The 24,055-nt window shown below is 45.7% G+C and overlaps 2 protein-coding genes across 3 annotated transcripts in view; both read left to right on the top strand.

The window, feature by feature from the left end:
- Positions 1-24,055, top strand: part of LOC147706908 (mechanosensitive cation channel TMEM63A-like) — a 926,114-nt gene that overhangs the window by 121,091 nt on the left and 780,968 nt on the right. The window lies entirely within an intron of this gene.
- The window catches only part of LOC147706910 (mechanosensitive cation channel TMEM63A-like), a 403,911-nt gene that overhangs the window by 121,044 nt on the left and 258,812 nt on the right, over positions 1-24,055 (top strand). For both annotated transcript variants that reach the window (XR_015296601.1, XM_086926170.1), the window contains exon 3: positions 12,629-12,708. Coding sequence is in view for 1 of the 2 variants with exons in the window: in XM_086926170.1 (XP_086782296.1) it covers positions 12,629-12,708 (80 nt within the window). In the remaining variant the exon portion in view is untranslated. The remainder of the gene's footprint in view (positions 1-12,628; positions 12,709-24,055) is intronic.

Genomic DNA, 24,055 nt, shown 5'->3' with positions numbered 1-24,055 from the left:
CGAGATGTGTAGGCGTACAAGGGAAGAGTTCAAATTCTAAATTTGAAGTAAAGGGATCTATCAAAAGGCCTCTCGATAATGTCTACGTAGAGTTCCCGAATTGGTGAGTCCTTGAATTTCAAAAAGTCCTCCGTCAATCTGCCCAATGAACAATTAATACTCCGTTTGGTCAGAATCCAGCTCCAATAAAGAGTCTTGAGTGTTGCCTTTGGAGGAGATGTCTTATTTACCCAGGCCTCACTCAAGCCCAAATTACACAAAAGAGATTTCATGTCTCTTAACCATTTGATTCTGTGCCATCCTGGTAATGACATGATTTCAGAGAGCCCTTTCGTGTATTTGGCGAGCTCCGGAACTCGCCACAACCGGGCCCATAGCAATAGGGTCCGGAACTTTGCTAGATCTTCAATAGGTTGACAGCCTAAATCGAGCATTAATGGGGTCATAGGGGTACCTTGAGGAAGTGACATGATGGCCCTGCAGAACTTTCTCTCAGACCTTGACAGTTCATTTATATTACACAAGCCCCATAGCTCTGCCCCATAGAGAGCAGAGCTGACTCCCCTTGCTGTATAGATGTCAATGACAGGGGCTATAGGTCTTATAGCGCAAGAGCGTTGCTCCTTCAAGAGGACCCCGGTTACCCTCATATGGGCTAATAACATTTTAGCTAAATGGGGGGCCCACTGCATATTGTGCGACAAACTGATGCCCAGGTAATCAAATACATCTACCCTCCCCAAAGGTACACCATTCGGCTGGGGGGGGCGTACAGGTTTTTTGGGGGGATTCATCACAAGATATTTCGTTTTATCGGTATTGATTACCAGGCCCGTTCTACACAAAAAGTTTGGAAGTTGTTAAGAAGTTTTTGAAGACCCATTGGGGATTTAGACAGGAGGAGCGTGTCGTCGGCAAAGAGAAGGGTGGGGATGCGCTCCCCCGCCAGGGATGGTTCGTCTGAAGGATTTTTGAGCAGATGCTCAACCACTCCATTGATGTACAGGGAAAAGAGGGTGGGAGTTAGAACACATCCCTGGCGAACCCCTCTCTCCACCGGGATACTACTAGTTTTTTCTCCTCCTGAACCCCATCTTATTTGAGCAAAGCTATTCTCATGGAGCCTTACTAGTAAAGATAAGATGTAGTGTGGTATCCCCATGTCAGTAAGGACTTTCCAAAGGGTCTCCCTGGGTACAAGGTCAAAGGCAGTCTTTAAATTGATAAATGCGAGATAAAGACTGCCCTTGCCTATGACCACCACCTTCCAGTACACTAGCATCAATCTAAAGGCTTGTTCTATTGTGCCAGTGCCTACTCTGACTCCTGCCTGGTAGTCAGAGAGGATGTTATGCTCATTAATCAAGTCCAGTGTTCTGCCCAACAGTACCTTTCCAACTACCTTTTGGCTTATGTCCAATAAGCTTATTGGTCTATAGTTGGACGGGTCGTCCCTGGCACCTTTTTTGAAAATAGGGACGACCTCCGCCCCTTTCCAGGATGTGGGGATCGGTGCTCCCCTACAGATGGCAGTAAGCAAGCAATGGATACATTTCCCCCATTTCCCCCATTTCTGGATGTCTGAGCGCAATAGATCCCCGGGAATACCATCAGGACCAGCCGCCTTTTGAGGCATGATGGTGCTGATGGCATACTCTACTTCTTTTATAGAGAAGTCTGAATCTATTTGATTTTCCTCCCAGTCCTTTTGAGCCATGATTGGGGCCACTGCCCATCCCTGATCCATTGGGTATAGCTGAGATGTTGTGCCCAGATTGAGTATGGTTAGGGGACTGTACAGCTGATTTATTGGGCCAGGGGTTTGCTAAAGATAGGGAGAGCGAATTGTGGTCGCTTTCTACCGTGGGTAAAACTACCATGTCTTGCACTAATCCCCATAGCATGAGATCTAGCAAAATATAATCAATCCTCGAGGTGTGATTGGCTCTATTGTATGTGGGAGCACCCAAGGGGTCTGATGGTGTGCGTCCATTTGCGGCTCTTAAGCCAAACTCCAGAGTCAGAGCATTTAACTGGATCGCGCAATGAGACCATCTTTTAATCGGGGGAATGGTTAAAGCAGGAATGCCCCTTCTAGAATCATCCTCACCCACGTGGAGAGTGGCTCATAGGTGCAATTGAAGTCACCCGCAACTAGGATTTGGGCACCCTCAACATTTTCTCTTAGTTCTGATTCAAGGATGGTTACAATCGGGGACATAGACCCATGTTTGGTACCTCTAACATATATATTGAACAAATCAAGGGTTAACCCCCTGCAAAGACCCAAGAAAGTCCTAGAATATCTGGACTATTGATGTTCTTAAGTTTTATGCGGCAATTAAGGGAGATGTTTACCCAAGTAAGCAAACCCCCCGAGGGGCAACCCTTCCCATTTTTATGTTTTTCCGCAGGCACAAAATATGTGACATAGCCAACACGATGGATTGGTTCTAGGCTCCAGGTCTCCTGGAACAGGCAGATCTTATGTGCCTCCACCAAACTATTCCACTCGGGTGAGCCCAGTTTCCGATGGATACCTGCTAGGTTCCAACTAATAATGGTAAGTGGGCCCTTGGGATCATATCCAATCCTTTTTTTGGGTCCCAAACATTCACTTGGGGGCGTAGTCGCGATTAAAGGTGTGACCTGAACATTACTAGGTACTGATATGGGAATAGGGTAGGGACATAGAATTGAGGTTTCCATCATGGTGTTCCCTTCCTCATCTAAGCTTGTGTCTGACAGAGTGTTGGTTTCCTCAAAATTAAGTCAATCCACCTCATCCAATACACAGAACCTGTTCCAGTGTGCATACTGGGATAGAAAAGGGTCAAGACCAAGGGTACCTTGCCAGGGGGATTGCCATTGTTGGAATCTTTGTTGGGGTGCTCGATGGTATGCCCTACTCATGGGTATTCTGTTATTATACTGCATCTGCCTTTGGGGTATGGACGGGTAGAAATATGAGAGATGGAAGGGGTGGATTAGTGAATTAGTTCCACTAGGGGGTGCTTTACATATATAGTTCACTACAGCCGTGTCTCTGAAGTTGAGCGTTATGATGTCCCCTGCTATTGTTTTAATACTTCTACCTATCCATTCCCCTCGTCTGACTGTTAATATTTCTCCAGAAATGTTAGGAGGTAGGGGTCTATTTAACTGTAACCATTGTATGCATTTATTTTTTAGTTCAATTTGTGTTTCCTTTTTTCCCTCCTTCATGGGTGGCACTCCTGTCAATACGACCACAAAGGGAAGAGCTTCAGGCGGAAGATTAATTGTCCTGAAGCGCGCCAACCTTACCTTTTCGGCATGATTTTTTAGTTGGGCAGTGTCTGTGCTTGAACTTTTTTTGACGTTTTGACCAGTTTTGTCATCTAAAGCTGGAGAGTTTCCAATTACTTGGCCTACGTTCGGTTGGACCTGTGAGATGGTGCTAGGTACACTGGGGTTCAAGGATGCTGGAGCTTTATTCACAGCCAGAGTGCTTTTTTGTATTGCATCCTTAGATTTACTGACTAAGGGTTTGTTGACTGTTGTGACCTTATCTTTAGGTAGATTATTAGTAGTAGTACCCCCTTTTGGCCCCCCCTTAGGTAATGTGTCATCATTTGCCACTTGCCTAGTAGAGCCCATCCCTTTGTTGTTTATTAGGGACGTCAATCTATCAATTTCTGACATGAGTGGTTTGATGGTGTCTTCAAGGTCTGCCTTAAGGTCAGCTACCATGTTTGCTACCCAGCAAGGTATTCCTGGTGTAGAGTTCGAAATTGGGGCAACTAGATTATGGTTTGGCGTAGTGTTCTGTCCCTTTTGTTTCTTCTTATGTGCACGAACATCACTAGCTTTGTTTGGGGCTACATTACTTTGATTCGACTTCTCCCCGTCCCGTGAAATACTTAGGTTTAGCTGAGAGGTGTCTATATTCAATATTGACTCAGTGGGAGCCTGAGCACACGGAAGCTCGGCAAAAGAAGAGGTGACACCAAGGCTTAAATCTAAATCATCAGTGGCATCTATAGTGGCTACTAGAGGATCTTTTGCAGCATCTTGTGAGTCATGAACAAATATTGTTGGTGGTAAGGACATCCTCCTTTCTGTGTTAGCTATTGCAGTTGATACTGCCCCTATGGTCTGCTGCAGCATTTTGTCGATTGCTGTAAGTGTGGGAACTGGTTGAGGAGCAACCACCTTCTGTTTAGCATTAGACCTTAGGATAGGCATCTTGGTGGATTTAATGTTCTTTCTCATATTACTCAGAGACAAAAAGGTATGGAAAATTTAAATAGCACTTAGAAATTAACTGTTCTTGAGATGGTGCTAAAGATGGTACACCTACATACAATAAGGAAAGTTTGGAGCGTAAGTAAAGTAAGAATATGAGTACCTTCTTCACTGTGGTGGTAAGAGTTAGGGGGGTGGCCCAGCCCAGCCTCTTCTGGCCTTGGAGGGCCGTAGAGGGCCCGCCCTTTGCCCGGGCTTCGCCCGGCGTCCCGCTCGCGTCCCGCTGCGCGGGGGTGCGTGGATTAAATGCGCCTCCTGGCGCCGTTCTGGAGGTCAAAGGGCGCGCCACCGCTTAGCCTGCCGGGAGATGTAGTCCCGGAGCGGCGGCGCGTGTAGTTTGCCAAAGTGACTCTTGGCGGTGTCGGCAGAAAGGACCTCACTCGCGGTGCCCCGGCGTTGCAGCCCCTGCTTGCACGCTGTATCCGCTTTCACTGGTCTGCTCCTCAGGTTTGTCAGGTGGGGAGTTCCTCCAAGTTGAATGTATCCTTATGTGAGCCTAGGCCCCGACCTCTTACTCACCACCCACAGACCCAGTCCACTTTGTAGTCCAGATTATAGGCCCTTACTCTGAAATCCTTGCCTCTGTGCCACCTACAGGATTGATCACATGAGGCACAGGGTCAAGACTGATTTGCATATGGCCAGGTCAAACTGGGGTGGCATGGGGTGCAAAAGAATGATGGATTCAACCCAGATCTCTTGACTGGGGTTGAATGTTTTGATTTGTTCTGCATTCCGTTCATCAATTGTGTGTCTTTTACCTACAGGATTGTAGCGCCTTTGAACAAGAAATTCAGGTTTTGCCTGCTCCAGATCCTGGCGTGCTCTTGGCAGTAATCCTGCATATCTTCTTCACCATCTGTGGCTTGGTGCGGGGAACACTGAAATGTTTACACCCAAAAACATTGCCTCAACAGAAAGAGAGATGGTGTTAAACCACAGTTTCATAAGGCAATGAGTCCCCGAAGTAAGGCACCTCCCAACCCATTAAAGATTCAGTTAATTAATTAAGGGTTGATTCAATATTTGAGTTCTAGATCAGCAGAAAAAAATCAAAGATGTATTGCAAAAAGTCATTATATGCAGCAAAATCAATACAGAAGTTGATAGCATCCCTAGTAGAATCAGCAAGTATTCTGCTCACCCCCAAAATCAGGGTTTATGTAGGTAATCTCTTCATTAAATAGAATAGAAAGTGCAGATTCATCATGGTGTGAGCAAATGTATAATCTTATTAGCAAATCCGAGCACAGTTTATTTAAATATCATATTGCCTGGCACCTAAGAACTATCCCACAACATGAATATTGATTCTGCACACTCTATGCTAATGCCATCCACAGATGGAGAACAAACAAGATACATGACCAACAGCAAGATATTTTGAATTCATAGGGGACAGTGAGCTAGTGGAAGGACCTTGAAGGGAGTTACAGTTCTGTGACCAAGCTGGAGAGATTTCATTGAGAACAGAAAGAACAATGCCCAAGGAAATAAACAAACATGATTCTGCTTGACTGTGTGCGGCAGAAATTACAAAAAATGAAATGTGGAGAGTGAACACATCCATTTTGGAAAACCTGGCTACCAGGCCCACATTGAGGCCTAATTAACAAGCATCTGCAGAATTCACTGATACAGGTCATAGGAAATTTGTTTCAAAGACAGTAGCACTATATCATGTACACATATATAAGTGTGAAACTACGCTGTGCACATAGATAATGATGAACAAAAATGTTTAACATCGAGGAGGAGCTTCGCCACTCCTCGCAATTTATCCTGAGGATATCCTGATTTCTTGGACAGCTCATCGAAGATGAACCTCAACTGAGTCCATAACTCTTCTCAGAATTGAAATCGGACATCGGCGACCAAAGTTATGGCACTTTGAACTTTTCTGGCCCACCTGGAGGCTGTGCCGGGGTCTTGGCTACTTGCGGATCTGGGACGGAGTTGAACAACAACGGCAGTGGGGCCTCCCTGGTGGCCGCATCTCTACTTTCGGTTTCATTTCCGGATCCCCGCATGGTCCGATTGAGAGACCGTTTCGCCCGGCTGGGGACCAGTCCAGCCCCCACTTAGTGTCTGAACTGTCTCCTCATTTTATCCCTTTTGAATTACATTGTGACTTTTTCTTGGTCATACGAGCCAGCTCTTGTGGTCTTGTTGGCGCCCGGACTGTCGGCGGCCATTTTCACCAGGTCGTGTGGGCCCCTCCGGGGAGCAGTTTCCAGTATGGCGGGCAGGGGTGACGCCGAGAAGCGGAAGACCAAGACGCCTCTTCGTGGTGGACTGGTCCAGACAAATGTTATGGATCGGTATACCCAAGCCAAAGGCTCCCCTGGGCTTTTCAGTCGTACCCCGGAGGACGCCCGAGACGACCCTTCTGTTCCTGCTGAGTTGTCCCTGCAGGACATTATGGGCGCCATCACCGGCATGAGGGAAACCATCGGCCAGCAGTACGAGGCCCTGGCTAGCAAAATTGACACGGTTGCCGTGGATGTCACTCTGGTCAGGGCCGACCTGTCTAAAACAAACGAAAAGGTCAAATCACTTGATCTGAAGACCTCCAGCCTCACGGCCGATGTGGCAGAACTCCAAACCGAACTCGGAAATCTAAAATCGGTGAATGACCAAATGTCCCATTGGCTGGAGGATTATGAGAACAGGGCAAGACACAATAACATCCGCGTCATTGGGGTCCCTGAAAACCCCGAGACTCACTCGGTGGATCTCCTGGTCGAGGATCTGATCCTCACCCATCTTGCCCCTTCTGGCTTGAGTAAATTCTTCGCGGTCGAGCGTGCACATAGAGTCCCGGGCGGTCAACCCAAGCCGGGCGCCCCTCCGAGGCCTATCATTGCGAGACTTTTTCATTTTAGAGACCGTGATGCGATTTTGCAGGCATCTAGAGTGCATGGCCCGGTGAAATTTGAAAACTCCTCGATTAACTTTTTCCCAGACAAAGGATGGGCTTTCTTGGAGTGAAGCGACGTCTCCAGGACCTGGGCCTCAAATACGCCATGCTTTTCCCTACCAGGCTTCGAGTGGAATATGAGGAACGGACCTTCTTTTTTGAACGACCGGACAGTGTGAGTGACTGGTTGGATTCCCTGCCGGGCCGAGGCGATCGTACGGAGCACCCTGGCGGTGCCGAGGGTGGTGAGCCTACGCATAAGTGACTCTTCGGTCCCTGATTTCGGAACATTGGACTTTGCTCAGCTGGGTACTATCTTTCTTGTTTATGTTGCCCTGTAGTAGTCCACATTTGGGTGGTGGGTGGGGACGGGCCTCTTTCCTCCTCCGGGGTCTTTTTGTAGAATGGGATTGTTAGGGCGACAGGCACACTGCATTTTGGGGTGGCTTTTTAGTCTTCTGCAGGGGTACAGGGAGGGGGGAGTTGTAACGGGTTCTAGTTGGGGGGTGGGGGGTGTTTGTGTTTGTGTTTTTCTTTCTCAAGGCGGCGTATTGGTTCTTTCTCTGATTCTGATGTCCTGCTCTTCATGGGGAACCCCATGCAACATGTTTGGGAATGGGGGGTAGTGGGCTGAAACTTATATCTTGGAATGTCAATGGTTTGGGTGATCGTATAAAACGGGGTGTTGTTCTGCAATATTTACAACGTTTGTCCCCTGATGTGGTACTCCTGCAGGAGATGCACCTAGTTGGCAATGTGTGTCACGCGATAAATAGATGGGGTTACCGATTGGTTGCACATTCCGGATTCACCACTGGTTCTAGGGGTGTGGGTATTCTGATCCGGTCTTCCCTCCCTCTTGAGATCGATAACATCACTCTTGACGACAGAGGGCGCTACGCCGCCCTCACTGGTAGGTGGGAGGGTAAGACTCTCTCTTTGGTTTCTGTTTATGTACCCCCGGGCCTCCAGACCTCTACTTTCTCAGATGTTGGTCGGCTGATGCTGGGGATCCCTGATGGTCTTCTCCTTGTGGGCGGGGACTTCAATTCAGGACTTTCCGGCGATTTGGATCGTCACCCCCCCAGGGACCTTCCCGCGTCTCAATCATGGCTCGGTGGGTTCCTGGACACCTTTGGTCTGGTGGATTGCTGGAGGCTAATGTACCCGACACTACGTCACTACACCTTTCACTCCGGCGCTCATGGGAGTCTCTCCAGGCTAGACTACTTCCTTATGGCCGCTGTCCAGTCCTCCTACATTGGGGAAATTAGCCACTTGGCCCGGGGTATCTCGGATCATTCCCTGTATTGCTTCTTTTTGATATGCGTCTACATACTGCGGGACGGGTCGCCCCTATCAACCCCTGGCATTTGTGCAACCCCAAGTCCCGCGCCAGCCTCACAAAGTCACTTGACCACTGCTTCCTGGAGAATGAGGGGTCTGTCTCATCCTCGGTGTCCCTGTGGGAAGCCTTTAAGGCTGTTATTCGCCGACACGCCCTATCCTTAATAGCAGAGACTAAGAAAGGGAGGGATGGGGAGGTCGAGAGTCGGGAGGCTGAAATATTGGATTTAGAAGATGAACTGGACACGGGTGTCACCCGGGACAAACTCCACGCCCTTAGCTTGAAACAGTTTGATTATAAATCCCTTGTGACAGAGGCTGCCAAAACAATGTACAGAGAACAGCAAGGCAGATTGTATGACGTTGGTGACAAGGCGGGTAAGCTGATTGCCTGGCTCGATAAGAAGGAGAGAGCGAATCGTGTTGTCCCTGTGATTCAGAATCCTGATGGTGTGGAGGTGACTGACCCTGGTGAGATTGTGGAATGTTTTGCTGACTACTTTCGTGTGGTCTACTCCCCGGCGTCCGTCAGGGACGAGGATGACTCTCGTTTTTTGTTGAGAGACATCGCGCTGCCCTGCCTGTCTGAAGAGGATCGGGAGAGTATGGAGGCATCGTTGTCGGTCGACGAGATAGCGATTGCCATTCTTTCCCTCCGTTCCGGCAAAGCCATGGGGCCAAATGGCCTGCCTATTGGATTATACAAACTTCGCCCGGACAAGGTCGCACCATATCTTCGTGATATGTTTACGGAGTCGCTTGATCTTGGCTTTCTCCCTATTGATCAGCGCCTGGCCACTATAGTGGTAATTCCTAAGGAGGGCAAACCTTGTGACCGTTGTGCCTCATACAGGCCCATCTCCTTACTAAACGCTGAGCCTAAGATTCTCGCTAATGTTCTTGCCAACCGCCTCTTCACTGTTATTTGTGACCTGATCCATCCGGATCAATCTGGCTTTATCCCGTACCGGAACACTGCTCTAAACCTGCGTCGCCTTCATGGCGTTCTCGCGAGGGCGGAGCTTCTGTCCGAACCGGCCAACTTGGCTTCATTAGACGCCACGATGGCCTTTGACACGATAGTGGCTGTACCTCTGGGCCACTCTTGAAAAGTTTGGCTTCGGTGCGGGATTCATTAGTTGGGTGAGGCTTTTATATGCGGATCCGCTGGCTCAGGTGGTTGTTAATGGTAGGGTCTCCCAGTCCTTCACTCTTGGGAGGGGTACTAGACAGGGGTGTCCGTTGTCCCCCCTGCTCTTTGCTCTTGCCCTGGAGCCGCTCTCGGCCTGGCTCCGATGGGAACCCTCGATAAAGGGCATTCGTTGGACCCCTGACTTTGATGACCGGGTGTCGTTGTATGCAGACGACATTCTTCTGTATCTTACCTCCCCTCGCAAGTCCCTCAACGTCCTCTTTGACATCCTAACTTCCTTTGGCAAAAACTCCGGGTTGATTATCAACAGGTCTAAGTCGTGTGTTTATGTCATCTCTGGTGGTCTTCCTCCCTTGCCTACCAGGTTCCCCATTCAAATTTCTCACCCTGGCTTCAAATATTTAGGGGTTTACGTATCGTTGGACTCGGCTGCCCGTTACGAGCATAATCTCCTTCCTCCTCTCCGGCGCTTGAAGCTTGACGTGGCCCGTTGGCGTAGACTGCCGCTGTCCCCACTTGGTCGAGCGGCGCTGTTTAAAATGATGTCCTTACCCCGATTTCTCTACGCACTCCAGAACTCCTTTGATATTATTCCAGCGAGCTATTTTCGGGAGGTGGAGGGACTACAGAGGAGACTTGTTTGGGACGGTCGAGCGCGCATTGCTCTCTCAAAACTAACCCTTCCCTGGTATGACGGGGGTATCGCACTCCCGGACATCAGGAGGTATTATTGGGCCTCCCAGTTGTCCGCCATTAACCATGCTACATACGCACCTGGGCCGAATCCAGCGTATGCCATGGATAAATACCTGTTGCCCGGTGGCGACTTTAACAGAGCACTCTACTCTCGGATTTGGGGGTAGGAACCTCACGGGACCCACTAAAATTGCAGTGCATGTATGGAAGGATACTAATGTGGCTATGGGGTGGAATGATCGATTGACGCAAGCGACCCCTTTGTTTGCTTCGGAACGATTGGGATGCCTCTCGACGACGAAAGGTTTTGAGAACTGGGACACGATTGGACTCAGTAGAGTGGGTGATCTTTGGGTGAAAGGTGCGGTGAAATCGTTCGCGGAGCTTAAGTGTGAATATGAGTTGAGTGAGCGGGAGTTCTTCAGATATGCACAGGTGCGTCATGCTTTACTGTCGGTCTTCACGGCCGGTACCATGGTCCCTGAATCTTCCCCGCTTGAGGACCATATACTTGATGGTCATCTGCCCGATAGTACGATTTCCTTGATCTATAAAAAGTTGATCAACAATCGGGCAGATCTCCTTGTGCGTCTCAGGGAGACCTGGACTGGAGACTGGTTGGAATTGGACGACGAAGACTGGCAGTCTGCACTATCCTCCCCTAAAGAGGTTGCCATTCCGGCCCGTCTCCGCCTTGTCCAGCTTAAAATTCTTCACTGCGTATATGTCACTGGTCCTCGTTTGGTTGCCATGGGTTTTTCGTCGGATGGGTTGTGTAGGCGCGGTTGTGGAATGAGTGCCACTTTCCTTCACATCCTCTGGGAGTGCCTAGAGGTTGCTGCGTATTGGCGCCGCGTGCACGCTGTGATGGAGTGTGTCACTGGGGTCGCTCTGCTGCCTGAGGCTCGAAGATGTTTGTTGAATGTGTGGGAGCCGAATGACTACAACGTTGCCCAGACCCGGTGGGCGGCACTTGGGAGCATGATTGCCAAAAGGGACATCGCACAGCTCTGGGGTTCCCAACGGCCTCCCACCGTGTCGATATGGAAGGAGAACATGGATTGGTGCATGTTCAGGGAGAAGACGGTATATTTGGCTAGGGGCAAGCCTAGGGCGTGGAGTACAATTTGGGTCCAGTGGAACGAGTACCAAGGAAACATCTGTACACCCCACCTCGTAGATATCCCAGACGCTTCTCTGTACCCCTGACCTCTGAGGTTCCTTGATTATCATATTCCTTATCCGATTGTCCTGACTTCCCCACTGCCTCCCCCACCATTGGTTCTCTCCAACTTCCTCCTGATTCCCTATCCGTTATGGTAGGTCCCCAGTGTCTGAGCTCGACTTCTTTTATAATGTTTCTCGCCTTGAGTTGTTTGTTCTCTTGTTTTTTCTTTGTTCCTTTATAAAAAAGTAAAAAAAATGGTATCCTGCATACATTCTGTTTTGCTGAAAGTGTATCCTGTACTTCTGCTGGACCTACCGGGGTCAGCCACTGCCTTATTCACTGCGTATTTACTCGACAAACACCAGCGGCCGGCCCCTGTGGTTGTAGGCCCATATCTGTAATTCTTTTGTTTTGCACAATAAAGTTTTTATTAAAAAAAAAATGTTTAACATCATCTCCAAGAGGCAAATAGACTGAACTTCAAAATCCATCAGCTTGTACACCAGTGCAGGGTACACCCCATTCCTGCAATAAAAGACTCACAGCAGTGCCTTATTGAAATTGGTTGTAAGCTTCAATTGTTATCCTGCTAAGATTTACGTTACCGTTACAACGGTAACTCCCTTAATAAATGGTTGTCAACACATCTTATTCTGTGCTCTTCTGAAGTAAGCCTTTAAATCAGAGGAGTTTACTTTAAAGCCATTTAGTGTAGAGAGGAAAAACAGTTCTCTTTACTCACCCCTGCATCTCTAACCTTTGACAGCAAAAGGTATTTGAGAATATTGCTTTGTTCGATGATGTCAGTTAGGGTTTTGTAATGTACTGTGACATAATTCAGTAGATGACCCCCTTCAATCATCACAGTGATGCCCTTAAAACAATTTATTATCTACCTATAGGGGCAAAGTGGCCCCTTGACTCTTACACCATTACACCCTTGGTCCCTTGGGTCGGAAAAGTTTTCAAATATATATCAAAGCTAGTTCTAAGGCATAAAATGCTAAATAAAAAATGTTCTTCTGTATTTACAAAAATGGGTTCCTTTTTGTTTCAGGTGCTGTTGTTGATATTTTCCATCATAAGAAAAAGAATGTGGGACTACGGTCGGCTGGCGCTGATGACAGAATTTGATAGGTAAGCAAGAAAGTGGGTTGACGCGCCTACAGCCATTACTATTTCTACAAAAATGACGTTCACACTGATTCATAAAACATGTTGCTTTGAATTAATCGTGTCGGACACTCCTATCCCCCATGCCAGGTGTGGGTGGGAGGGTAAGGAACTCTCTGCTGGTTGGGCCTCCACTGCAAACAGCTCAAAGGGGAGAATGCTAAGTAAATACACCATAAAAATGAAGTAAGTCATAAAAATACTCAATAAAATTAACTGACGTAAACACAGTTCACTACTGAGTTATGTTTGTGGATGAAATGCATATAGCCACTGGAATTTGCCAGTTATGGTTACGGAGAGAGGAGATTTTTATCCGGCTCACACCCCAGATCTATCTACTTCTCAATCTGAGCAGATTAGAATGGTTGGATGCTGCAGTATGGCCTAGTTTAAAAGAAATTTTGAAACCACTACTGTATTGTGTATGTCCACTTGAGAATTAAGAATCACTGTCACTGTTTAGTGTTATGTTTCTGAATGAGTTTTCTTTTGTAATGTAATATATAATGGAAAATGTGATTTTGTATATAACTAAAGCAAATTCATTTTGATGTTCCAAATATAAATTCCAACAATGCTGATGAAGTTGTGTGTATGTCCTTGATTGCTCACCTACGGAGGCGAGTTTCACATAGCAGCTGATTGAGTTTGTTACCTTGTATTGTAATACCAGAGGGGAAGCCAACTCACACCATCCAATGGAGCTGTAACTTTCAAAGGTGTTACAACTTGACAAACAGTCATGCAGCTTGTACATTTGGCATCCTGACACATGTTTTGCATGCTACATTATGCCTCATCAGATCGCAGGAAAAAGAATACACTGGTTCCCTTTACGGACCTGTATCGCATTCATGACCTACGGCAGCGTCTACAAAACAGTCAACTCTAGCAACGTGCTTTACCAGAGGAATAAGGTCAAGCCCAGCAGGGAAGTCGCGGAAGATACATAGCATCAGCATAGTTATGTTGGAATCCAAGACATTAAAGAATGAAAAGATGAGTCCTGGACTTCGATGCAAGTCTGGATCAGCCGGGCTACCTCCTTCCTTCGCTTCACGGTCACAGTTTAGCCTTACAGAGATCCCCCCCCCCTTTCAATTTGAATTCTGAATTGTACAGTTGATCAATTTTTTTTAATTGATATCCAATAAATCAGGAAAAAAAACAGAGTATAGCAGTAGACAATAAGGGGTTCAGTTACATACCCCAGTTGTTGAGCAGAAATACTTGTCAAATCAGGCTATTAAAGGCATGTCTATGGTTCCTTAGGATACACATATCTTCTGCCCAGGTATAACCCATAAGTGAGTACTTTGCAAAAGTCACTTTTCAACCATTGAAAATTCCCATCCCCACATACCCCCCTCCACCTCCTCCCCATCCCTTACCACCCTCCCAGGCCTGTCACTCAAGTACTGGCTGCAAAAGATCAGGAGAGCTAATGTTGCAATGGGGCAACCTATTGGAATGAGGAAGCTTAGTGAGATCCGGCGTGCCTGCCAAGCTCCACAACCAAACACGGGGAGACAAAACAAGGTGGGTTCAAAGCTGAGTATGCGTTAAACTATGGCTGCCATAGGGTCACCCACAGATGCATCATCCTCATGGGATTTGATAGCTACAACAAGCCGTTCCCAGGCTCTCGCCCTCTCCATTGCCTTTTCACTCCCCGTGCCATTTGCATTTTATAACCTAATCACTCCCTCACACTCAGCCCATTTCAGGAAGTCTGCTTTCCACTTAGAAATGCTAGGGCCCTGTTTCGCTTTCCAATGTGTGGTGATGATTCTATTGGCTGTTAGGAAGCCCAAATCTATACATTTACTAGTGAGTTTTTTGAGGTATGGAGAAACCAATGTAAGATACAGTGAGCCATGGATGGGTCTAGGTCCCTATCAGTGAGGTCTGTCAGTAAAGCTGTTACTTCCTCCCAAAAGCTGTCAAGTAACGAGCAGTCCCATAGCATATGTTTAAAATCCGCACTGTCAGCAGTACATCTCGCGCAGGACGCTGGCTGGGTCGGGAAATATGCGTGTAATCTTGCTGGGGTAAGATATGCTCTGTGCAGAATATGAAAGTGCACCAACTGAAACCTTGCATTCCTCATGCTCTTCCAGTCTCTTTCCACAGTTTCACCCCACGCCTTGTCCGGGTTTTCCTCCCCTATATCCGTTTCCCACTTGAGCTTCAGGGCTGTCAGGGGGGATAGGGATTCCAGTGTCATGCGTCTATAGAGACATGTCACTGCTTTAAAGGTGCCCGCTGCCATCAACACATACTGGTACCCCATAGAAGTGGGTGGTTCTGTGTAATCCTCCACCCCAATGTTTCCTGATGGCCACCTTGAGGGCCATGTATTGTAAGAAACCACCCCCCTGGCAAGTCATAGCGGGCCCGTAGATCGTCAAATGGGATCATGGCTCCCTCTTCGTAAAGGTCTCCCATGGTAGTCAGCCCCTTGAGGGCCATGTATTGTAAGAAACCACCTCCCTGGCAAGTCGTAGCGGGCCCGCAGATCGTCAAATGGGATCATGGCTCCCTCTTGGTAAAGGTCTCCCATGGTAGTCGGCCCCTTGAGGGCCATGTATTGTAAAAAACCACCTCCCTGGCAAGTCGTAGCGGGCCCGCAGATCGTCAAATGGGATCATGGCTCCCTCTTCGTAAAGGTCTCCCATGGTAGTCAGCCCCCGTTGCTCCCAAGCCTCCAATCTCTGCCAGTTGCCCCATGTGGCAGCGTCCTGCACATCTTTAATGCTATTTCCGGCGCATAGGGACTCTTAATAGAAGCCCTCCGCAGATACCTTTTCCAGAATTTCCGCGCTGTGGCAAATTGTAGAGTGAGGGATGTGGTACCGAGTGGGAGTCGCAGAAGGGTACGATTGATCCATGAAGAGTATTTCGATAATTGCACAGAGCTTGATTTATCAAATCTCCAAATGTTTTGCCCTTTGCACAGCTTTTGTAATGGTGGCAATTAGCCTTTTCACCATTCTGTATGCTTGAAGCCACATTGGAGTTACTCTTCTGTGCATTAGTCTCAAACAACTCATACATGTTTAAAGCCATTGGCACTGAAAGGTAGACCATTATCTGTTTTTAATAGATTTGTTATTCTCCCAAATGGAAAATATCTCATCAAGAACAGAATGCACAACTGATGTAGATGTTGACAAAACCACTTTTACAATCGGAAAACAGGAAGATTCATTAATTATTTCTAGTAAATAATGCCCTGTATCCAATGGTCCAAAAAACATCTGTTGGCACATTAGACCATACAGTATCTGGCAACTCGGCCATGTGTAATTCTTCCATCACTCATTCTTTAGTAGTAGATTGACAAAAATGACAAGTCTGGGCTACCTCTTCTACTTGACTGTCTGATCTGGAAAACCACTTCTTTTCTCTTCAAACGTTTTTTGTTGCAGAGAAACCTCTGTGGCTTTCTATTAGACTGAAATCTGGTTGCATTGTTTACTAGTCTCCAGTTGTTCTCGAGTATTATTCCCCTGTCATTATTACATTTTTCAAGTTCACACAAAGTCACTAACTTTCTTAGTCTCTTTACGTATTTCTCTTCTGTATTGAAATTGTATGTTCAAAACCCAGATTTCTCTGAGGATCAATTTTTGTCTTTCAGGCATTTCATGAGACCTTTGTATTTCTTTCTTTCTTGTTCAGGAAATATTATCAAGTCTTCCACATCATCTCCCACAAGATTGAGTAGTAAATATTTTTCCTGTTCATCAGAATTATTTTTTACATGTGGCTTTTAGAAAATGTTCAAATCTTCTTCATTTTTCCCATCTTTGCACATTATTTTGTTGATCTGATATGTCAAATGGAAATGGTCTTCGAAAAATTATACTTGAGACACTTTCCACATTTTCTTCATCATTGCATGTTTCTGTATCAGTATTTATTGTTACTTCACTTCTTGTTTCCTCACATGACATCACTTTATTTTTAATGTTAATATTATGATTTGCCACAGAAAAATTGCTTTTTTAATGAAGGAAAAATATTTTTGTCTGACTTAAAAATGGCATCTCATTGTTTGTGAAAGTCTCATATACTATGCCTGAATTTAAGATGGCTGTCGAGATTTGACTAAAATCTCACGTTATTTTTGTATCCTTGTTGCTTAAACATCATTTCCTGTTTCTTTTACACAGTTATGATGGTTGTCACGCTACAGTATCATTACTTTGCACAATACTCACAGGCAATACATCATCAATATTCACTCTGCATATAATTGTTAAATCGATTCCGATGCCTGCTTGTGTGCCTGCTCCCAAAATGGCATTCAGAATGTTCACTTAGATAATGTTCATTTAGATAACGCACATTCCACAATTACTTTTCCTAACAACTCCATTCCAGCACTACTCACTCAATTTTCAAGTGCCTCCAATTTATCACAAACTGCACAATTTTTTGATGCTGGAGGCGTCTCCAATTTTGACTGGAGCCCAGAGTGCAATAAACTACTCCGAAATTAGCTCTCACCGGTGAGTGCTGCCAGGCTTTAAGGATACCGCATACTGCATGGGGCTCTTCCGCTAGTTTGCCATTGTGACAGCCCACCAGATTTTGCTCTACCTCAAAGCGGCCCTTTATTTCTTCATTCAGTGCATATAGTAATGCTGCTCAAGTCTTCAGATACCTTTTTGTAACTGCCCTGTGTATATTCCAAAACCCTTTCCTTCCACACTAGAATCTCCACCATCATACATTCCATCTTACACTCTTCACATTCCAAAACTCCTCACATCACATTATAACAACCCACATTACTAAAAGTTTCTCTGTTCTTTTTTACCACACCCTGCCTTAACATCGGTCACGATTTGCTCCCTGTATTCTTGTGCGCACCAGAACGGGGCTAAATTGTGGGGCTCTCCAATGTTCTAGTAAGCTTCTAGACCCTCCCCTTCATGCATATACTGACTTCCAGTCATTTGGATTCTACTTGCAAATTGTCATCCATTCCAAATCCTTCCCGGGTTTTGTGAAAGCCATCCAGCTCATGCTTGACACTCCTTTACCTAGGATTCCCTGCTCGCTGCTTCGTCTCCACCCCTGCAGGCCAAGGTTGGGAGGAGGAATTCAGCTCACCTGTGGCTGGCTGGCTGCTTCTAGCCTCCTCACACCTGATGCATGTGATTACTGTGCACTCTTTTAAGCCCCAGCTCCCTTCAGTCCAGTGTTGGTCATTGTAGCTGTACTCTGGTAAGACGAGTCCTTGTTTCCTGAGCTTTTGATATTCCTTGATTCCTGAGCTATAATTAATCTTCGTTCCATGATACCTGAGCTATAGCCATTCCTTGTGCCTGAATTAGCACTGCCTGCAGTGCTACCTTGGTTCCTGAGTTCCTGAGCTATAGCTATTCTTTGTTCCTGTTCCTGGACTTCAGCTATTTCTTGTTCCTGATTTGCACTGTGTGCAGTGCTCTCATGACTCCTTGTTTCTTGAGCTGTAGCTATTTCCTTTTTCCTTGAACTAGTACTGCCTGCAGTGCTACCTAGACTCCTGAAGCTATAGGGATTCTCTGTTCCTAAAGCTGCACTGTCTGCAGTGCTGCCTTGAATTCTGAGCCTTAGCTCACTTCTTGTTCCTGCCCGAGCACTGCCTTCAATGCTACCTTGTTTTCTTGATTCCTGAACCTGCACTATTCTAGTATACCCTTGTAGCTCCCCTTCTGTATATCCCTTTCCAGTCCCTGCCTTTCTTCCCATTTCCTTGGTTCCAGTTCCTAGTTTGCGGTCTGTCTCGCTTCTGTTACCTTGCATGTTTGTTACCTGTTTTCGGCCAAGTGTGCCCTGTAATTTCCTTCCTTTCCTGTTCTACCTCCTTGCTGTTACTGCCTTGCGTGTTCCTGTTTGATCGTGATCCAGTGGCCCTAAGGAAATTCTGTCACATCAACACTACCCAACACTTCGATACTCACCATAAATCATAAACTCACACAAGGCCCATTAATAACCGTGACATGAATTGGGCAACTGAATCATGTGACCTAATTAATCAATAACTATTCATGATCTATTTACACTTTATATACAACTGCAGTTTATCATCATTTTTATTATAGTGAAACATTTAATTAAGCCACCTAGGCAATGGATTAACTGATGGTAACTAGACTCAGGAAAGAACAAGACCAGCTTGTCATTTCAAAATCTATTTTATTAAATTTATTTTCAAATTTAAAATCATTTTATTAGGTAATCTTTATTAGCATATTCAAAGCAATTTTATTAAGTAAGTAAAGGCACATTAGACTGTCATTTCAAACGGATCAGCATGAGAAATATTTAAGCAAAAAGAATCTCATTCCCTAAATTCTATTTCCCTATCTGACTAGTTAGAAACCTAAAGAAAAAGACATTAGTTTAGTTTATTCTTACGTGAGTCAAAAGTCCGACAGCACCTCACGCACATCAGGATTCAGGAACGAGCCAACCAAGCTCCTCACAAGGGCCAAGTTTTATACCTTTTCTCTATCTTAAACTAACTAAAAGAATACTTTTTAAGTGACATTCAGCGCGTTCATTGGCTGTCTGCCGTCAGTCCATATTAGCTCATCGCCTTTTCGATCCCAAATTATGTCTTTCAAAAACGGCATTGTCCTTTGTCTACGAGCGACATTAGCTTCCGAGGATGTTGCAACATTTCATTAAACAACAGTTCGCTGCTTCCTCAGCTTGGCGGTTCTGCCGCGTCCTGTCCTTGGAAATTATACAACACGGAGCACATCTTGCACAGTTCCATTAACTTATTTTCTGATGGACATCATTTGTGGCAAACTTGTCCACATCCACTAGCTGTGCTTGGCTCATCACAACAGGATTCCAAACACCCTTTCAAAAGCTAGGCCTCAGGCCTCTTTACGAGAACTAGTATGCAAAGAAACACAAAACATTCATTAATTTGAGAAATGAAAGTCATTCTGTTACCCACCCCCTTTACTAATGTTAATCCATTAGTTTAAGTTACCTAGCTTTAAGCACGAATAGGCAGCGTTTCTCTACGAGCCTTTTGCCACATAAAAGACAACAACATAGACAAAAGCACATTTAAAATAAGCACATGCCATTATTTAAACAGCCGCAATTAATGTTAACAGGACAAATGAACAAAGTTAGTTTATTAATTTTCAACGAACTCGCAAATGCAACAAAGAGCACACAATGTTAAACCCTTGTGTTTGTGAATGCATCTTATTCTAGGTTGATTAATTCACACTCATGCAAAAACTCATTAATATAATTAATTAATTATGGAAGATTAACTTCGCGAGTCAAAATGTATGTAATTTCTAAAACTTGCTCCATCAACTGCCAGGATCCGTGGGCACAGCTGACTACCTAGGTAGTTTTTCTTGTTCACTGTGATTATGGTCTTCGAGTTACATTTATAACCTCAGCATAGTTATAAGCTCCACAGACCCTGCCTTTGCATGCATTTCCTATATATGGGTATTTGCAGTCAGTATCTGTAACAGCAATTGTGGGTGAGAAACTTACTGAGCTTCAGTCTTACCGTGTGGAGCTCCTGAGTGCTTTACCCCACACTCCCCTTTATTGTTAATATTGTTTCATATATATGTCTTGCACGTTCGTCCTGGGTGTAGTTTTTGTGAATGCTAAATCACCTCACGAGTGCCTGTATTTTCTGAGTCTTAGCCATCTTGTTCCTTCGTGCAGGCTTCCTCTTTGGAACCCCATATCCTCTGACTTCCTGTATGATCCTGGGCAGCTCTGTACTCCTCATTCTGCGTACGTCTTCTACCCAGTTCCCAGTCTTTGCCCAAGTCCTTGACAATCCCTGACATCATCTCCCTAAGTTTGTACCCACAATGGGCTTGCAGTCTGAATTTGCCACTGTCCCTCCCCTGTAATTTCATCTCCAGTATTTCCCCCACCCTCTTGCCACCAAGCCAGAGTGCAGTACCCCTGCACTTCCACTTCTTCCTGCATGCCACCCTTTCCCCATCTCTGTTCCTGTTCATTCCCCACTTGTTCATCTACACCCTTTTAATAGCCTTCTCTTGTACAGTTCTTCGTTGCCAATTCTAGCTAGGTCTGCTCTACATAACTCACTTTGGGCACAGAGCTTCCAATAGTGTTCACAAGCCTGCAGTGCTGCACCGCAGAGAAGACAGCCAAGCAGCATCTGATAGACTGTGTGACCCTCTGCTGGGAGTATCCGAGGGTGACTGTCACACAGCATCTTCTAGAGTCTGGCATCCTGCATCAGGCATACCACAAGGGTAATAATCACAGAAGCACCCTTGAGAGCCCTAGTACCAATATCCTTCCATTGCATACCCTGCAGCCTGATTCAGAGAGCCTGGTGAGAGCCCTTCTTCAGGCTGCACACCAGTAGTGTGCGAGCACCCCCGTCAAAAGCAATAGCACCTGTGAAGCATATTCCTGTCAGATAGGATACAAGTTTACCCCTGCATCTGGATTAAGAGTCCTGCTCAAGGTTATAACAGATATCCCCCCACCCTCCACAACACCGTATACAAATATTGCAAAATTAGTGCACAGAGAGATCTCAAGAATCCGAGTTTTGTAGCTTGGATCCTAGGAGAACATGCCTTTCCCATGCCTTTATACCTCCCACCGCTGCCATTCCTACATGTACATAGGTAGGTAATTTGGCAAAATACTGAACCCCTACACTATCAGTAATTCTCTGAGGCTAAATTGCCATCTACACATTTTGCTGCACATTAAAATACACATTGCTGCACTTTAAAACACTCCCTTCTTTTTAAGGGTTTTAAAAACTCTCCATCTGGGCCTACTGCTGATCAGCAGTGCTTGTACGGAGTTCTAGTTAAGGTGCAATTCAAGCTTTTTCTTTATTCATAATTCTCCTGATGGAAAATATTTTTTTTGAATAGTAAGAACGCTCGTTCCATAAGAGCAAGCTGAAAATGTGGGTGTTAGGACATTTTGTGTCCTAATTGCACACTTATAACTTTAAGCTGTAAGACAATCTGGAGTAAGTACATTTAGGGTAGAAAGAGCCTTAAGAATGTTTCTGGGTGCTCAAAAAGATTATAATTAGTCTGGGTATTTCTTACATTTTATTAATGAATGCACTTTTATGCATTTAATTTTGACCTGGCACTGCTGAGTTCCAAAGGGTTGCAGACCACTTAATGCAAGTTTCACAGGTATGGAAGGACACTTCACATTCTCTGGGGCATCTCCGAAAAGCTATGTTTAAAAGTGGATACTTTTTTGTGGCAAATGTTTAGAGAAATAATTTAGACTTCCTAGAGTCCTGTTTTGACAAAGTAATAGGTTTTATTGTATATGGTGTCCTATCTGAGACAAGCAGTCTTGTAAGTGGAGCAAGATTTTAGTGTTAGCCATTTAAGGATGTTTAAACTGGAGAAAATCTCTTCGGATCTAGTTCCTTCACACACCGTGACGGTCCACGGTGCACTGTGATGGGGTACGGGAAGTCCCGAACCATCGACCCTTTCACCCCAACCTACCTGTGTGTGTATATATACAAGATCATATGTCAAATATCACGGGTGACCCGGATGTAAATATTACGGTTATACGCATCATGAGAGAGTGTCAGGAGGGGCTCATGAGGGTGGGGGGAGGGTACGGGTACAGCGTGGGATTGTTCAGTTTGTTTGGTTCCGGACGACATAATGAAAAATTAATGTTACTATGTATCTATCCTATATGTTCTGAGCAAGCACATGCATGTAACATCCTGATTGCAACTGCGCTCCAATATGTGTGTAACTGCTCTCCTTACTATGCTAATAAACAGATTTAAAAAAAAAAAAAACTGGAGAAAATCTCTTAAATATTAGTAATCCGTCTGGCTCCGCAGCGGCAGGCATGACTTGTGGGTAGGGGGTCACGGGGGAGGACAGGGATTGCGCGGGGGTCATGATTGCAGGAGGAAGGGAAAAAATGCAATAAAAAAAATCCCTTACCTTGCCGTCCCGCGTCGCTGCTCCTGCTTCGATTTCAGGGACAAGAAGCAGGCAGCCAGGCTCCCTCCCCTAAGCCAATCACAACGCTGCAATTGCAGTGTTGTGATTGGTCTGAGTGCTGTGAAACGGTGCTCAGCCAGGGGCTATAGGTGTGTCCCTGTTCTCCATGCAGGCTGTAAAGCAGCCTGCACGGAGTAGTTGAAAAGTGCGCATGACTGGTTTGGGACGCCCAAGAGAGATGACTAAAGTGTCACTGTGCTCTTTTAGGAGTGGGCAAACCACTCCTCCGCTGTCCTGCTCGCAGAGCAACCCTGCCCGCCGGCCAGCCAAACATAAAATGATAATAACTGAAAGTTATTATAATTTTATGTTTTTGCTTCTGCACTGCTTGAAAGCAGTGGGGCAACACTCCTCCACCATAGCCGAGGGGCTGCCACTGGTCTGACTGCATAGTAGAGTATGGCTTTGAGAGGGGTTAGGCAGCAGTTAGGCGGTCTAGTTAATAAATTGTTGTCGTGTTCAAGTAATTTTTGGGCTGCAAGAGCCTGATGTTATGATGAAGCTTCAGTTGGAGGTTCAGACTGAGAGTTTCTTCCATCACAAGGTCTAGAGTTGTCCAATTCTTAGGGAAGACATTCAGAGCCAATGCTTCAACAATCTAAGCTTGTGGATATGACCTTCAAGCTGCTTAGCGATACTAGAAGGAAGTGAGTCTTTTCTGTGTTAAGTTTGTTTCATCCAGGACATTCATGAGCCTTTGCCTGGGAGGCATCGGGCTAGTGTGTCCTTGTTGTCTGTACTATCAGTCTTGAGGTACAGTTATGTAACTTGATATCAGTTTTGGATGTTAACACACTCAAGCGTTCAAGATACAAGTTAAATTGAAGAAGCAGCGATGAAGCAAAGTGGAACTTAAATGGAAAAATTGTGGTATCCAATATGAAGCTACACTTTTTAATGCCCTGAACCAGCCTTCAATGCCCATTCTTTGGTCTAAGGTGTGCAGGAGGATGGTGTGGTCAATGGTATCAAAGGCGGCAGATAGTTCAGAAGCACCAGCGTACAATATTTACCCTCATCAAAGATCTCTAGGAAGGTTTCTGTGATTTTCTGTGCTGTGACCAGGTCTAAATCTACATTGATCAAGTCCCAGTAAGTGGTTCTGAGAAGTAAATGTTTCCATTTCTTCTTCTAGCCAAGAAGGGTGGCCTTGTAATGGGTGTGCATTTTGTTCAGTGGAGGGTTGCTTTGGCTCACTTTCGGTGCATTTGGAATGGTGTATTTACCAGAGAGTTGTTTGTAATAGACGCATCTGTATG

This window comes from Lissotriton vulgaris, chromosome 6 (genome assembly GCF_964263255.1).
Source record: "Lissotriton vulgaris chromosome 6, aLisVul1.2, whole genome shotgun sequence".
Taxonomy (NCBI): domain Eukaryota; kingdom Metazoa; phylum Chordata; class Amphibia; order Caudata; family Salamandridae; genus Lissotriton; species Lissotriton vulgaris.
Note: the sequence above shows the minus strand (reverse complement) of the source record. Positions and strands in the feature narration are given on the sequence as shown.